Below are 16,196 nucleotides of genomic sequence, written 5' to 3'. Positions count from 1 at the left end.
TAACATTCTGATATACCCCACACCCCTCACTGTAACACTCTGATATACCCCACACCCCTCACTGTAACATTCTGATATACCCCACACCCCTCACTGTAACACTCTGATATACCCCACACCCCTCACTGTAACACTCTGATATATCCCAAACCCCTCATTGTAACATTCTGATATACTCCACACCCCTCACTGTAACACTCTGATATACCCCGCACCCCTCACTGTAACATTCTGATATACCCCACACCCCTCACTGTAACACTCTGATATACCCCACACCCCTCACTGTAACATTCTGATATACCCCACGCCCCTCACTGTAACACTCTGAAATACTCCACACCCCTCACTGTAACACTCTGATATACCCCGCACCCCTCACTGTAACATTCTGATATACCCCACACCCCTCACTGTAACACTCTGATATATCCCACACTCCTCACTGTAACACTCTGACATATCCCACAACCCTCATTGTAACACTCTGATATATCCCACACCCCTCACTGTAACACTCTGATATATCCCACACCCCTCACTGTAACACTCTGATACACCCCACACCCCTCACTGTAACACTCTGATATATCCCACACCCCTCAATGTAACACTCTGATATATCCCACACTCCTCACTGTGACACTCTGATATATCCCACACCCTTCACTGTAACACTCTGATATATCCCACACCCCTCAATGTAACACTCTGCTATATCCCACACCCCTCACTGTAACACTCTGATATATCCCACACTCCTCACTGTGACACTCTGATACCCCACACCCCTCAATGTAACACTCTATATATCACACACACCTCACTGTAACACTCTGCTATATCCCACACACCTCACTGTAACACTCTGATATATCCCAAACCTCTCATTGTAACACTCTGATATACCCCACAACCCTCGCTGTAACACTCTGATATATCCCACACCCCTCACTGTAACAGTGTGATATACCCCACACTCCTCACTGTAACACTCTGATATCCCACACCCCTCACTGTAACACTGATATATCCCACACTGCTCACTGTAACACTCTGATATATCCCACAACCCTCGGTGGAACACTGTTATATTCCACACTCCTCCTTGTAATATTCTGATATATCCCACACTCCTCACTGTAACACTCTGATATATCCCACACCCCTCACTGTAACACTCTGATATATCCGACACCCCTCACTGTAACATTCTGATATATCCCACACTCCTCACAGTAACACTCTCATACATCCCACAGCCCTCACTGTAACATGCTGATATATCCCACGTCCCTCAATGTAACATTCTGATATATCCCACACTGCTCACTGTAAGACTCTGATATATCCCACACCGCTCACTGTAACATTCTGATATATCCCACATCCCTCACTGTAACACACAGATATATCCCACACCCCTCACTGTAACACTCTGATATATCCCACACCCCTCACTGTAACACTCTGATATATCCCACACCCCTCACTGTAGCATTCTGATATATCCCCCACCTCTCACTGTAACACTCTGATATACCCCACACCCCTCACTGTAACACTCTGATATATCCCACATCCCTCACTGTAACACACAGATATATCCCACACCCCTCACTGTAACACTCTGATATATCCCACACCCCTCACTGTAACACTCTGATATATCCCACACCCCTCACTGTAACATTCTGATATATCCCACATCCCTCACTGTAACACACAGATATATCCCACACCCCTCACTGTAACATTCTGATATACCCCACACCCCTCACTGTAACACTCTGATATATCCCACATCCATCACTGTAACACTCTGATATATCCCACACCCCTCACAGTAACATTCTGATATATCCCACACTGCTCACTGTAACACTCTGATATTTCCCACACTCCTCACAGTAACACTCTGATATATCCCACACCCCTCACTGTAACTCTCTGATATACCTCACACTCCTCACTGTAACACACTGATATATACCATACACCTCACTGTAACAGTCTGATATATCCCTCATCCCTCACTGTAACACTCTCATATATCCCACACCCCTCAGCGTAACTCTCTGATATATCCCACACCCCTCACTGTAACTCTCTGATATTTCCCACACCTCTCACTGTAACACTCTGATAAATCCCACACCCCTCACTGTAACACTCTGTTAAATCCCACACCCCTCACTGTAACACTCTGATATATCCCACACCCCTCACTGTAACACACTGATATACCCCATAGCCTTCACTGTAACACTCAGATATGAAATGAAATGAAATGAAAATCGCTTATTGTCACAAGTAGGCTTCAAATGAAGTTACTGTGAAAAGCCCCGAGTCGCCACATTCCAGCGCCTGGTCGGGGAGGCTGATACGGGAATTGAACCGTGCTGCTGGCCTGCCTTGGTCTGCTTTCAAAGCCAGCGATTTAGCCCTGTGCTAACCATATAATCCACACACCTCACTGTAACACTCTGATATACCCCACACCCCTCACTGTAACACTCTGATATACCCCACACCCCTTACTGTAACACTCTGATATACCCCATACCCCTCAATGTAACACTCTGATATACCCCACACCACTCACTGTAACACTCTGATATATCCCACACCCCTCACTGTAACACTCTGATATATCCCACACCCTTCACTGTAACACTCTGATATATCCCACACCCCTCACTGTAACACTCTGATATATCCCACACTCCTCACTGTAACACTCTGATATATCCCTCATCCCTTACTGTAACTCTCTGATATATACCCACCCCTCACTGTAACACTCTGATATATCCCACACCCCTTTCTGTAACACTCTGATATATCCCACACCCCTCACTGTAACGCTCTGATATACCCCACACCCCTCACTGTAACTCTCTGATATATACCCACCCCTCACTGTAACACACTGATATATACCATACACCTCACTGTAACAATCTGATATATCCCTCATCCGTCACTGTAACACTCTCATATATCCCACACCCCTCAGCGTAACTCTCTGATATATCCCACACCCCTCACTGTAACTCTCTGATATTTCTCACACCTCTCACTGTAACACTCTGATAAATCCCACACCCCTCACTGTAACACTCTGATAAATCCCACACCCCTCACTGTAACACTCTGATATATCCCACACCCCTCACTGTAACACTCTGATATACCCCATGCCCCTCACTGTAACACTCTGATATATCCCACACCCCTCACTGTAACACACTGATATACCCCATAGCCTTCACTGTAACACTCAGATATGAAATGAAATGAAATGAAAATCGCTTATTGTCACAAGTAGGCTTCAAATGAAGTTACTGTGAAAAGCCCCGAGTCGCCACATTCCAGCGCCTGGTCGGGGAGGCTGATACGGGAATTGAACCGTGCTGCTGGCCTGCCTTGGTCTGCTTTCAAAGCCAGCGATTTAGCCCTGTGCTAACCATATAATCCACACACCTCACTGTAACACTCTGATATAACCCACACCCCTCACTGTAACACTCTGATATACCCCACACCCCTTACTGTAACACTCTGATATACCCCATACCCCTCAATGTAACACTCTGATATACCCCACACCACTCACTGTAACACTCTGATATATCCCACACCCCTCACTGTAACACTCTGATATATCCCACACCCTTCACTGTAACACTCTGATATATCCCACACCCCTCACTGTAACACTCTGATATATCCCACACCTCACTGTGACACTCTGATATATCCCACACTCCTCACTGTAACACTCTGATATATACCCACCCCTCACTGTGACACTCTGATATATCCCACACTCCTCACTGTAACACACTGATATATCCCTCATCCCTCACTGTAACTCTCTGATATATACCCACCCCTCACTGTAACACTCTGATATATCCCACACCCCTCTCTGTAACACTCTGATATATCCCACACCCCTCACTGTAACGCTCTGATATACCCCACACCCCTCACTGTAACTCTCTGATATATACCCACCCCTCACTGTGACACTCTGATATACCCCACACCCCTCTCTGTAACACTCTGATATATCCCACACCCCTTACTGAAACACTCTGATATATCCCACACTCCTCACTGTAACACACTGATATATCCCTCATCCCTCACTGTAACTCTCTGATATATACCCACCCCTCACTGTAACACTCTGATATATCCCACACCCCTCTCTGTAACACTCTGATATATCCCACACCCCTCACTGTAACGCTCTGATATACCCCACACCCCTCACTGTAACTCTCTGATATATACCCACCCCTCACTGTGACACTCTGATATACCCCACACCCCTCTCTGTAACACTCTGATATATCCCACACCCCTTACTGAAACACTCTGATATATCCCACACCCCTCACTGTAACACTCTGATACATCCCACACCCCTCACTGTAACTCTCTGATATACCCCACACCCCTCACTGTAACACTCTGATATATCCCACACCCCTCACTGTAACACTCTGATATATCCCCCACCCCTCACTGTGACACATTGATGATAAATACTCACCCATGTTATTGTTGATCGATTCTCTGTGTTATATGTGCATTCTGTAATCAGCACATCCCCCTGGTGAGGAAGTGAAAGAAAAGATAATCAGGGTGATTATCAGTTTCATTTTCTGCTTTAAGCGCTGCAGCTTGCATACAGTCAACGAGAGTTTGTTTTAGTATCAACCTGCAGTCCAGGTAGCACCCGCTCTGTCCTGACCCTCCGACATGTAATATAATGTAATATAACAATATAATCTTTATTAGTGTCACAAATAACACTCATTCACATTGCAATGAAGTTTGGGCTGCATGGTGGCGGAATGGTTAGCACTGCTGCCTCACGGCGTCGCGGTCCCAGGTTCAATCCCAGCTCTGGGTAACTGTCCGTGTGGAGTTTGCACATTCCCTGTGTTTGTGTGGCTTTCACACCCACAACCCAAAGATGTGCAGGGTAGGTGGAGGTTAGAGAGATAGGAAGGGTTGTAGGGTCTGGAGGAGGTTACAGAGATAGGGAGGGTTGTAGGGTCTGGAAGAGATTACTGGGATAGGAAGGGTTGTCGGGGCTGGAGGAGGTTATGGAGACGGGGAGGGTTGTAGGTGCTGGAGGAGGTTAAAGATAGGGAGGGTTGAAAAACTGAAACTGAAACTGAAAATCGCTGATTGTCACAAGTGATCTTCAAATGAAGTTACTGTGAAAAGCCCCTAGTCGTCACATTCCGGCACCTGTTCGGGGAGGCTGATACGGGAATTGAACCTGAGCTGCTGGCCTGCGTTGGTATGCTTTAAAAGCCAGCTATTTAGCCCTGTGCTAAACCAGCCCCTTGTAGGGATTGTAGGGGCTGGAGGAGGTTACAGAGATAGGGAGGGTTGTAGGTGCTGGCGGAGGTTACAGAGATAGGGAGTGTTGTAGGGACTGAAGGAGGTTACAGAGATGGGGAGGGTTGTAGGGGCTGGAGGAGGTTACAGAAATGGGGAGGGAAGGTGATCCAGAGTGATCTGAAAAGGATGATGTCGGATTTAAAGTGTAAAGCAGGTCGCAAGCCAATGTGATCGCAAAAAAAGAGGGTGGGAGGGTTAGTATGACCCCCGAGAGAATGTTCCTACTGTTCGGAGAATCTTAAATCAGAGGGCACAGTCTCAGGCCATCATTTTATCCCCCATCCCTAATTGCCCGACTTGAGAAGGTGGTGAGTGAGCCCCCATCTTGAACCCGTCGCTGTCCCCGCATCGTGTAGGTCCACCCACAGCGCAGAGAGGGAGTTCCAGGATTCTGTCCCAGCGACAGTGAAGGCGACTGATACATTTCCCAGTCGGGTCGGTGTATGTGGGGCTTGGAGGGGGTACCTGCAGGCACTGGGTGTTCCCCATGCGTCTGATGCCTCCACTTGTCCTTCTAGACGGTGACAAGTTTGGAAGGTGCTGTTGAAGTAGTTTTAGCGGTGCATCTTGTAGACAGTACACACGGCGGAGTTGGCAGACTAGCAGTAAAAAGTGCAGTTGCATGTTGTCTCCGTTAACACCTAATGCTTACCCGGCGCACAGTGACGGGCTCCCTCAGCAGCCGTGACTCCTGAAGATTAAAATCATAATATTTGTCCTGCGCAATTGTCCTGATCTGCTCCCCACCCCTGAAATACAGAGCAAACTCACATTAGAAATAGATCATTGGCCTGTGAGAACTTTAGTTGAGATGCAGACACACTATTATAGAATCATAGAATCATAGAAGTTTACAGCATGGAAACAGGCCCTTCGGCCCAACCAGTCCATGCCAAAGAAACAAAGAACAAACAAAGAAATGTACAGCACAGGAACAGGCCCTTCGGCCCTCCAAGCCCGTGCCGACCATACTGCCCGACTAAACTACAATCTTCCGCCCAGTTTTTACCATTAAGCTAGTCCCAGTTGCCCGCACTTGGCCCATAACCCTCTATACCCATCTTACCCATGTAACTATCTAAATGCTTTTTAAAAGACACAATTGTACCCGCCTCTACTACTACCTCTGGCAGCCCATTCCAGACACTCACTACCCTCTGAGTGAAGAAATTGCCCCTCTGGGCCCTTCTGAATCTCTCCCCTCTCACCTTAAACCTATGCCAAGAACAACAAAGAACAAAGAAATGTACAGCACAGGAACAGGCCCTTCGGCCCTCCAAGCCCGTGCCGACCATACTGCCTGACTAAACTACAATCTTCTACACTTCCTGGGTCCGTATCCTTCTATTCCCATCCTATTCATATATTTGTCAAGATGCCCCTTAAATGTCCCTATCGTCCCTGCTTCCACTACCTCCTCCGGTAGCGAGTTCCAGGTACCCACTACCCTCTGCGTAAAAAACTTGCCTCGTACATCTACTCTAAACCTTGCCCCTCTCACCTTAAACCTATGCCCCCTAGTAATTGACCCCTCTACCCTGGGGAAAAGCCTCTGACTATCCACTCTGTCTATGCCCCTCATAATTTTGTATACCTCTATCAGGTCGCCCCTCAACCTCCTTCGTTCCAGTGAAAACAAACCGAGTTTATTCAATCGCTCCTCATAGCTTATGCCCTCCATACCAGGCAACATTCTGGTAAATCTCTTCTGCACCCTCTCTAAAGCCTCCACATCCTTCTGGTAGTGTGGCGACCAGAATTGAACACTATACTCCAAGTGTGGCCTAACTAAGGTTCTATACAGCTGCAACATGACTTGCCAATTCTTATACTCAATGCCCCGGCCAATGAAGGCAAGCATGCCGTATGCCTTCTTGACTACCTTCTCCACCTGTGTTGCCCCTTTCAATGACCTGTGGACCTGTACTCCTAGATCTCTTTGACTTTCAATACTCTTGAGGGTTCTACCATTCACTGTATATTCCCTACCTGCATTAGACCTTCCAAAATGCATTACCTCACATTTGTCCGGATTAAACTCCATCTGCCATCTCTCCGCCCAAGTCTCCAGACAATCTAAATCCTGCTGTATCCTCAGACAGTCCTCATCGCTATCCGCAATTCCACCAACCTTTGTGTCATCTGCAAACTTACTAATCAGACCAGTTACATTTTCCTCCAAATCATTTATATATACTACAAAGAGCAAAGGTCCCAGCACTGATCCCTGTGGAACACCACTGGTCACAGCCCTCCAATTAGAAAAGCATCCCTCCATTGCTACCCTCTGCCTTCTATGGCCTAGCCAGTTCTGTATCCACCTTGCCAATTCACCCCTGATCCCGTGTGACTTCACCTTTTGTACTAGTCTACCATGAGGGACCTTGTCAAAGGCCTTACTGAAGTCCATATAGACAACATCTACTGCCCTACCTGCATCAATCATCTTAGTGACCTCCTCGAAAAACTCTATCAAGTTAGTGAGACACGACCTCCCCTTCACAAAACCGTGCTGCCTCTCACTAATACGTCCATTTGCTTCCAAATGGGAGTAGATCCTGTCTCTAAGAATTCTCTCCAGTAATTTCCCTACCACTGTAGTAAGGCTCACCGGCCTGTAGTTCCCGGGATTATCCTTGCTACCCTTCTTAAACAGAGGAACAACATTGGCTATTCTCCAGTCCTCCGGGACATCCCCTGAAGACAGCGAGGATCCAAAGATTTATGTCAAGGCCTCAGCAATTTCCTCTCCAGCCTCCTTCAGTATTCTGGGGTAGATCCCATCAGGCCCTGGGGACTTATCTACCTTAATATTTTTTAAGACACCCAACACCTCGTCTTTTTGGATCACAATGTGACCCAGGCTATCTACACCCCCTTCTCCAGACTCAACATCTACCAATTCCTTCTCTTTGGTGAATACTGATGCAAAGTATTCATTTAGTACCTCGCCCATTTCCTCTGGCTCCACACATAGATTCCCTTGCCTATCCTTCAGTGGGCCAACCCTTTCCCTGGCTACCCTCTTGCTTTTTATGTACGTGTAAAAAGCCTTGGGATTTTCCTTAACCCTATTTGCTAATGACTTTTCGTGACCCCTTCTAGCCCTCCTGACTCCTTGCTTAAGTTCCTTCCTACTTTCCTTATATGCCACACAGGCTTCGTCTGTTCCCAGCCTCTTAGCCCTGACAAATGCCTCCTTTTTCTTTTTACATAGATTACATAGATTACATAGAACATACAGTGCAGAAGGAGGCCATTCGGCCCATCGAGTCTGCACCGACCCACATTAATCCCTCACTTCCACCTTATCCCCGCAACCCAATAACCCCTCCCAACCTTTATGGACACTACGGGTAATTTAGCATGGCCAATCCACCTAACCTGCACGTCTTTGGACTGTGGGAGGAAACCGGAGCACCCGGAGGAAACCCACGCGGACACGGGGAGAACGTGCAAACTCCGCACAGACAGTGACCCAGCGGGGAATCGAACCTGGGACCCTGGCGCTGTGAAGCCACAGTGATAATCACTTGTGCTACCGTGCTGCCCTTTTTTTTTTTGTTGGCTGTGGGTCTGGACTCACATGTAGGCCAGACCAGGTAAGGACAGCAAATTTCCTTCCCTAAAGGACGTTGGTGAACCAGATGGATTTTTAACGACAAATGACAATGGACAAGTCATCGTTAGACTTTTGATTTCAGATTTTAATTGACTTCAAATTCCACCATCTGCCGTGGTGGGATTCGAACCCGGATCCCCAGCAAATTTACCCTAGGTCTCTGGATTACTAGTCCAGTGACAATACCGCCATGCCACCAACTGCCGAGGCCTACAATATCAATCGTCATCCAAGGTTCCCGAAAATTGCCGTATTTATCTTTCTTCCTCACAGGAACATGACGGTCCTGTATTCCTTTCAACTTACACTTGAAAGCCTCCCACATGTCAGATGTTGATTTGCCCTCAAACATCCGCCCCCAATCTATGTTCTTCAGTTCCCGCCTAATATTGTTATAATTAGCCTTCCCCCAATTTAGCACATTCATCCTCGGACCACTCTTATCCTTGTCCACCAGTACTTTAAAACTTACTGAATTGTGGTCACTGTTACCGAAATGCTCCCCTACTGAAACATCTACCACCTGGCCGGGCTCATTCCCCAATACCAGGTCCAGTACCGCCCCTTCCCTAGTTGGACTGTCTACATATTGTTTTAAGAAGCCCTCCTGGATGCTCCTTACAAACTCCGCCCCGTCTAAGCCCCTGGCACTAAGTGAGTCCCAGTCAATATTGGGGAAGTTGAAGTCTCCCATCACCACAACCCTGTTGTTTTTACTCTTTTCCAAAATCTGTCTACCTATCTGCTCCTCTATCTCCCGCTGGCTGTTGGGAGGCCTGTAGTATACCCCCAACATTGTGACTGCACCCTTCTTATTCCTGATCTCTACCCATATAGCCTCACTGCCCTCTGAGGTGTCCTCTCGCAGTATAGCTGTGATATTCTCCCGAACAAGTAGCGCAACTCCACCTCCCCTTTTACATCCCCCTCTATCCCGCCTGAAACATCTAAATCCTGGAACGTTTAGCTGCCAATCCTGCCCTTCCCTCAACCAGGTCTCTGTAATGGCAACAACATCATAGTTCCAAGTAGTAATCCAAGCTCTAAGTTCATCTGCCTTACCCGTAATGCTCCTTGCATTAAAACATATGCACTTCAGGCCACCAGACCCGCTGTGTTCAGCAACTTCTCCCCGTCTGCTCTGCCTCAGAGCCACACTGTCCCTATTCCCTAGTTCTCCCTCAATGCTCTCACCTTCTGACCTATTGCTCCCGTGCCCACCCCCCTGCCATACTAGTTTAAACCCTCCCGTGTGACACTAGCAAACCTCGCGGCCAGGATATTTATGCCTCTCCGGTTTAGATGCAACCCGTCCTTCTTATACAGGTCACACCTGCCCCGGAAGAGCTCCCAGTGGTCCAGATAATGGAAACCCTCCCTCCTACACCAGCTGTTTAGCCACGTGTTTATCTGCTCTATCTTCCTATTTCTAGCCTCACTGGCACGTGGCACAGGGAGTAATCCCGAGATTACAACCCTCGAGGTCCTGTCTTTTAACTTTCTGCCTAGCTCCCTGAACTCCTGCTGCAGGACCTCATGCCCCTTCCTGCCTATGTCGTTAGTACCAATATGTACAACGACCTCTGCCTGTTTGCCCTCCCCCTTCAGGATTCCCTCTACCCGTTCGGAGACATCCTGGACCCTGGCACCAGGGAGGCAACATACCATCCTGGAGTCTCTTTCACGTCCACAGAAGCGCCTATCTGTGCCCCTGACTATAGAGTCCCCTATTACTTTTACTCTTCTGCGCTTTGACCCTCCCTTCTGAACATCAGAGCCAGCCGTGGTGCCACTGCTCTGGCTGCTGCTGTTTTCCCCTGATAGGCTATCCCCCCCGACAGTATCCAAAGGGGTATATCTGTTCGAGAGGGGGACAACCACAGGGGATTCCTGCACTGACTGCCTGCCCTTTCTGGTGGTCAGCCATTTCTCTGCCTGCACCTTGGGTGTGACCACATTTACATAACTGCGATCTATGACGCTTTCCACCACCTGCATGCTCCTAAGTGCATCCAATTGCTGCTCCAACCGAACCATGCGGTCTGTGAGGAGCTCCAGTTGGGTGCACTTTCTGCAGATGAAACCATCCGGGATGCTGGAAGCATCCCGGACCTGCCACATCTCACAGTCAGAGCACAGCACCCCTCTAACTGACATTGCGTCAATTAATTAAAATTTGTCTTTTTTTAAAAAAATACTTTTTTTAAAATTTCAAAGTAACTGTCAACTATCTGTTTCCTAGCACTAGATTTCTAATAGAAATGCGATAGCTAACTATAATACTCTCCGATCTCTGGCTTAGATATCCTCTAAATTATAATTAAGTTATTATGTTTAATTAGTTCCCAGATACTCAAAATTTTTTTTAAATTTAGGTTAGAATCCCAACCAGCCACTCTGGCCACAGCTTTTCTGTGATGTCACTTTAGTTTCCCCCCGACACACACAATTTGAAAAAAGGTATAAAAGTAAAAATAACTTATTTACCTTCTGAGTGTCTTAGATGTTCTCAGGTTCTCTCGCTGACAGAGACTGCTCCTCCACCTCCGACCCTTGACCTGCACAATGCTAATAATATAATAATAATATTATATGGCACTTACCTTACACCAATGGGTCTTATTATTAGGTTAGAGGAGGAGGGCGGGTGGGAGACACTACACGTGTAGTGTCTCGGGTTTCCTCTACACCAGAATTTATTGGTTGGGGGTGGGGGGGGGGAGGGGGGGGGGGGGGGGGGGACTTGCCAGAGGTCCGCGGGTCGAACTTCCGGTTCCCGCCTTATATAAAAACAAATAAAACAGAAAAGAAGAACAGACACGGGACCAGGCAAGGCTTTTAAATACACTACTCACCTCCCAGAAGGCCCCCCCTGCGCACCGCTGCCGCCGAAATCCAAAGGGCTGCTCCTGTAAAGGCAAGGCTTTTTAAAGTAAGTACTCACCTCCCAGAGGGCCCCTGCGCACCGCTGCCGCCGAAATCCAAAGGGCTGCTCCTGTAAAGGTAAGGCTTTTAAATTCACTACTCACCTCCAAGAAGGCCCCTGCGCACCGCTGCCGCCGAAATCCAAAGGGCTGCTCCTGTAAAGGTAAGGCTTTTAAATACACTACTCACCTCCAAGAAGGCCCCTGCGCACCGCTGCCGCCGAAATCCAAAGGGCTGCTCCTGTAAAGGTAAGGCTTTTAAATACACTACTCACCTCCAAGAAGGCCCCTGCGCACCGCTGCCGCCGAAATCCAAAGGGCTGCTCCTGTAAAGGCAAGGCTTTTTAAAGTAAGTACTCACCTCCCAGAAGGCCCCTGCGCACCGCTGCCGCCGAAATCCAAAGGGCTGCTCCTGTAAAGGTAAGGCTTTTAAATTCACTACTCACCTCCAAGAAGGCCCCTGCGCACCGCTGCCGCCGAAATCCAAAGGGCTGCTCCTGTAAAGGTAAGGCTTTTAAATTCACTACTCACCTCCAAGAAGGCCCCTGCGCACCGCTGCCGCCGAAATCCAAAGGGCTGCTCCTGTAAAGGTAAGGCTTTTAAAAAACTACTCACCTCCAAGAAGGCCCCTGCGCACCGCTGCCGCCGAAATCCAAAGGGCTGCTCCTGTAAAGGTAAGGCTTTTAAATACACTACTCACCTCCAAGAAGGCCCCTGCGCACCGCTGCCGCCGAAATCCAAGGGGGATTCTAGTTTTAGACTCCCCTACCTTTGGGAAAAGATGTTGACTATCTACCTTATCTATGCCCCTCATTATTTTATAGACCTCTATAAGATCACCCCTAAGCCTCCTACGCTCCAGGGAAAAAAGTCCCAGTCTATCCAGCCTCTCCTTATAACTCAAACCATCAAGTCCCGGCAACATCCTAGTAAATCTTTTCTGCACTCTTTCTAGTTTAATAATATCCTTTCTATAATAGGGTGACCAGAACTGCACGCAGTATTCCAAGTGTGGCCGTACCAATGTCTTGTACAACTTCAACAAGACGTCCCAACTCCTGTATTCAATGTTCTGACCAATGAAACCAAGCATGCCGAATGCCTTCTTCACCACCCTGTCCACCTGCGACTCCACCTTCAAGGAGCTATGAACCTGTACTCCTAGATCTCTTTGTTCTATAACTCTCCCCAACGCCATACCATTAACTGAGTAGGTCCTGGCCTGATTCGATCTGCCAAAATGCATCACCTCACATTTATCTAAATTAAACTCCATCTGCCATTCGTCGGCCCACTGGCCTAATTGATCAAGATCCCGTTGCAATCCTAGATAACCTTCTTCACTATCCACTGTGCCACCAATCTTGGTGTCATCTGCAAACTTACTAACCATGCCTCCTAAATTCTCATCCAAATCATTAATATAAATCACAAATAACAGTGGACCCAGCACCGATCCCTGAGGCACACCACTGGTCACAGGCCTCCAGTTTGAAAAACAACCCTCTACAACCACCCTCTGCCTTCTGTCGTCCAGCCAATTTTGAATCCAATTGGCAATCTCACCCTGGATCCCGTGAGCTTTAACCTTCTGCAACAACCTACCGTGCGGTACCTTGTCAAAGGCTTTGCTAAAGTCCATGTAGACAACGTCTACTGCACTGCCCTCATCTACCTTCTTGGTCACTCCCTCAAAAAACTCAATCAAATTTGTGAGACATGATTTTCCACGCACAAAGCCATGCTGACTGCCCCGAATCAGTCCTTGCCTCTCTAAATGCTTGTAGATCCTGTCTCTCAGAATACCTTCTAGCAACTTGCTTATTGATGTTTTCTATTTCGCCCTCTGTCATAAAAATACTGTAAATGCAGAAAATGGTTCTTCTTCAGAATCCAAGAACACTCTGCAAGAATTGGTGTCTCTTGGCAAAAGACACACTCACACACACACTCTCACACGCACACACACTCGCACATTCACAAACTCACACTCATTCTCACACACATACTTGCACGCTCACATACGCACTCACACTCACATACTCTCTCACGCATGCTCACACACACGCTCACACACACGCTCACACACATGCTCATACACACACTCACACAGACACCTACATACTCACACACCCACTCTCTCACACACACTCGCACACTCACAAACTCACACACATATTCTCACACACATACTTACACACTCACACAGGCACACTCACACACTCACACACACATCCACACGCACACATCCTCACACTCACACACTCATACACACATACACAGACTCTCACACTCACACACACACATCTGCACACTGTCATGGGAATGTCATTTTAAGAAATGTTTGTCTTCTCAAGTGGCTGCAGTGATGTCATTGTGTGGGTGGAGCTGGGCTCTCGCTCTGCTTTTTACTTTTGTTTTGAGCTGGAAGCTGTTTTTGCCTCTGAGTTTTAGTTTTGTTTTCGGTTGGAGAGCTGCATTCAAACCAAGGAGGTATATGTTGGTCTCTCTCTGCATGCTAAAGAATGTCTCCAGATCACTTGATGATTTTAAAGTAATACCTGTGTCTGTAAGGAATGCAAACCTACTGTCTTTGTTAAAAAGGGTTTTTGACTTATGGATGTTGTTAGGAATGTTACTAAGGGTTACCTATGGAGTACTGTATCTTTGGGGGGGGGGGGGGTATCAGTATTGGTAGTTGATAAGGTGTTTACTGTGTGTTTAAAATGTTAACTGGATTCATAGAACAAACAGTGTTTTGTTTAACATACTTTAGATCTCTGTTGCATCACACCTGTAAAGTGGGCCCTTGTGCTCCCCACAACCAAAATCTATTAAAAGTTGTGGGCCAGGTGAACTCCATGATATACTTTGGTGTTCTCTAAACCCTGGCCCATAATAACACTCACACACACACTCACAAACTCACACACACTCTCACACATATACTCGCACACTCCCACACACCCCATACACTCACACACATCCACACACAATCATACACACTCACATACACTCACACACACATCAATACACACTCATACACTCACACACACACTCACACTCACACACATCCATACACTCACACACACTCACATACACTCACACACTCACATACATTCACACACCCTCAAACTCACACACACTCATGCACACTCACACTCACACGCTCATTCACAAACACACACATACTCGCTCACAAAGTAGCTCACAAACTCACACACACACTCTCACACTCTCACACATATACTCGCACAGTCACACACACACATACGCACACACCCCCACACACTCACACACACATCCACACACACTCATACACACTCACAAACACACTCACACTCACACATCCACACACTCACACACACCCACATACACTCACACACACTCACATCCACTCACACACCCTCAACCTCACACACACTCATGCACACTCACTCACACACTCACACTCATACACTCACACACTCAATCACACACTCACCCACAAACACACACATACACATACTCACACACACTCGCTCACAAAGTAGCTCACAAACTCACACATATACTGTCACATATATTTGCACAGTCACACACACACACACACACATACTCACACACACCCCACACACTCACACACACATCCACACACACTCATACACTCACACACTCACAAACACTCACATGCACACTCACACACATCCACACACTCACACACACTCACACACACTCACATACACTCATACACCCTCAAACTCACACACACTCACATGCACTCACTCACGAACCCACCCACAAACACACACACACACACTCGCTCACAAAGTAGCTCACACACTCACACACACACTCACACACTCACACACACACTCACACTCACACATATACACACACTGTTACGCCACCCTGTGATAAAGCACGGTCAATTCCAGTCCCACAGGCCCTGCATCCCAACATAAATGGATTAACAATTATTAGTATGTTTTCCTGAGATCTTTGACCCTGAATGCTCCAATGAATTACATTAACCAGATTTGTATAGTAAAATATTTTTAAAAAACTGTTTATTCACTGTCCATGTGGAGTTTACACATTCTCCCCGTGTTTGCGTCAATCGCACCCCCACAACACAAAAATGTGCAAGGTAGATGGATTGGCCATGCTCCATTGCCCCTTAATTGGAAAAAACCTTTATTTATAATAAGAGAAACAATAAACATGTAATGGAAACAATA

At 47.2% G+C, this 16,196-nt stretch overlaps 1 protein-coding gene across 1 annotated transcript in view; it reads right to left on the bottom strand.

Moving 5' to 3' along the window:
* LOC140392927 (putative DBH-like monooxygenase protein 2) overlaps nucleotides 1–16,196 on the bottom strand; it is a 108,781-nt gene that overhangs the window by 32,907 nt on the left and 59,678 nt on the right. The window contains exons 9-10 of the mRNA XM_072478708.1: nucleotides 6,083–6,179; nucleotides 4,568–4,627 (exon numbers count right to left, since the gene is read on the bottom strand). Of these exons, the coding sequence (XP_072334809.1) occupies nucleotides 4,568–4,627; nucleotides 6,083–6,179 (157 nt within the window). The remainder of the gene's footprint in view (nucleotides 1–4,567; nucleotides 4,628–6,082; nucleotides 6,180–16,196) is intronic.

This window comes from Scyliorhinus torazame, chromosome 16, assembly GCF_047496885.1.
Source record: "Scyliorhinus torazame isolate Kashiwa2021f chromosome 16, sScyTor2.1, whole genome shotgun sequence".
In the NCBI taxonomy this organism is placed as follows: Eukaryota; Metazoa; Chordata; class Chondrichthyes; order Carcharhiniformes; family Scyliorhinidae; genus Scyliorhinus; species Scyliorhinus torazame.
The sequence above is the reverse complement of the archived record's forward strand: the minus strand, read 5'-3'. Positions and strand labels throughout refer to the sequence as shown.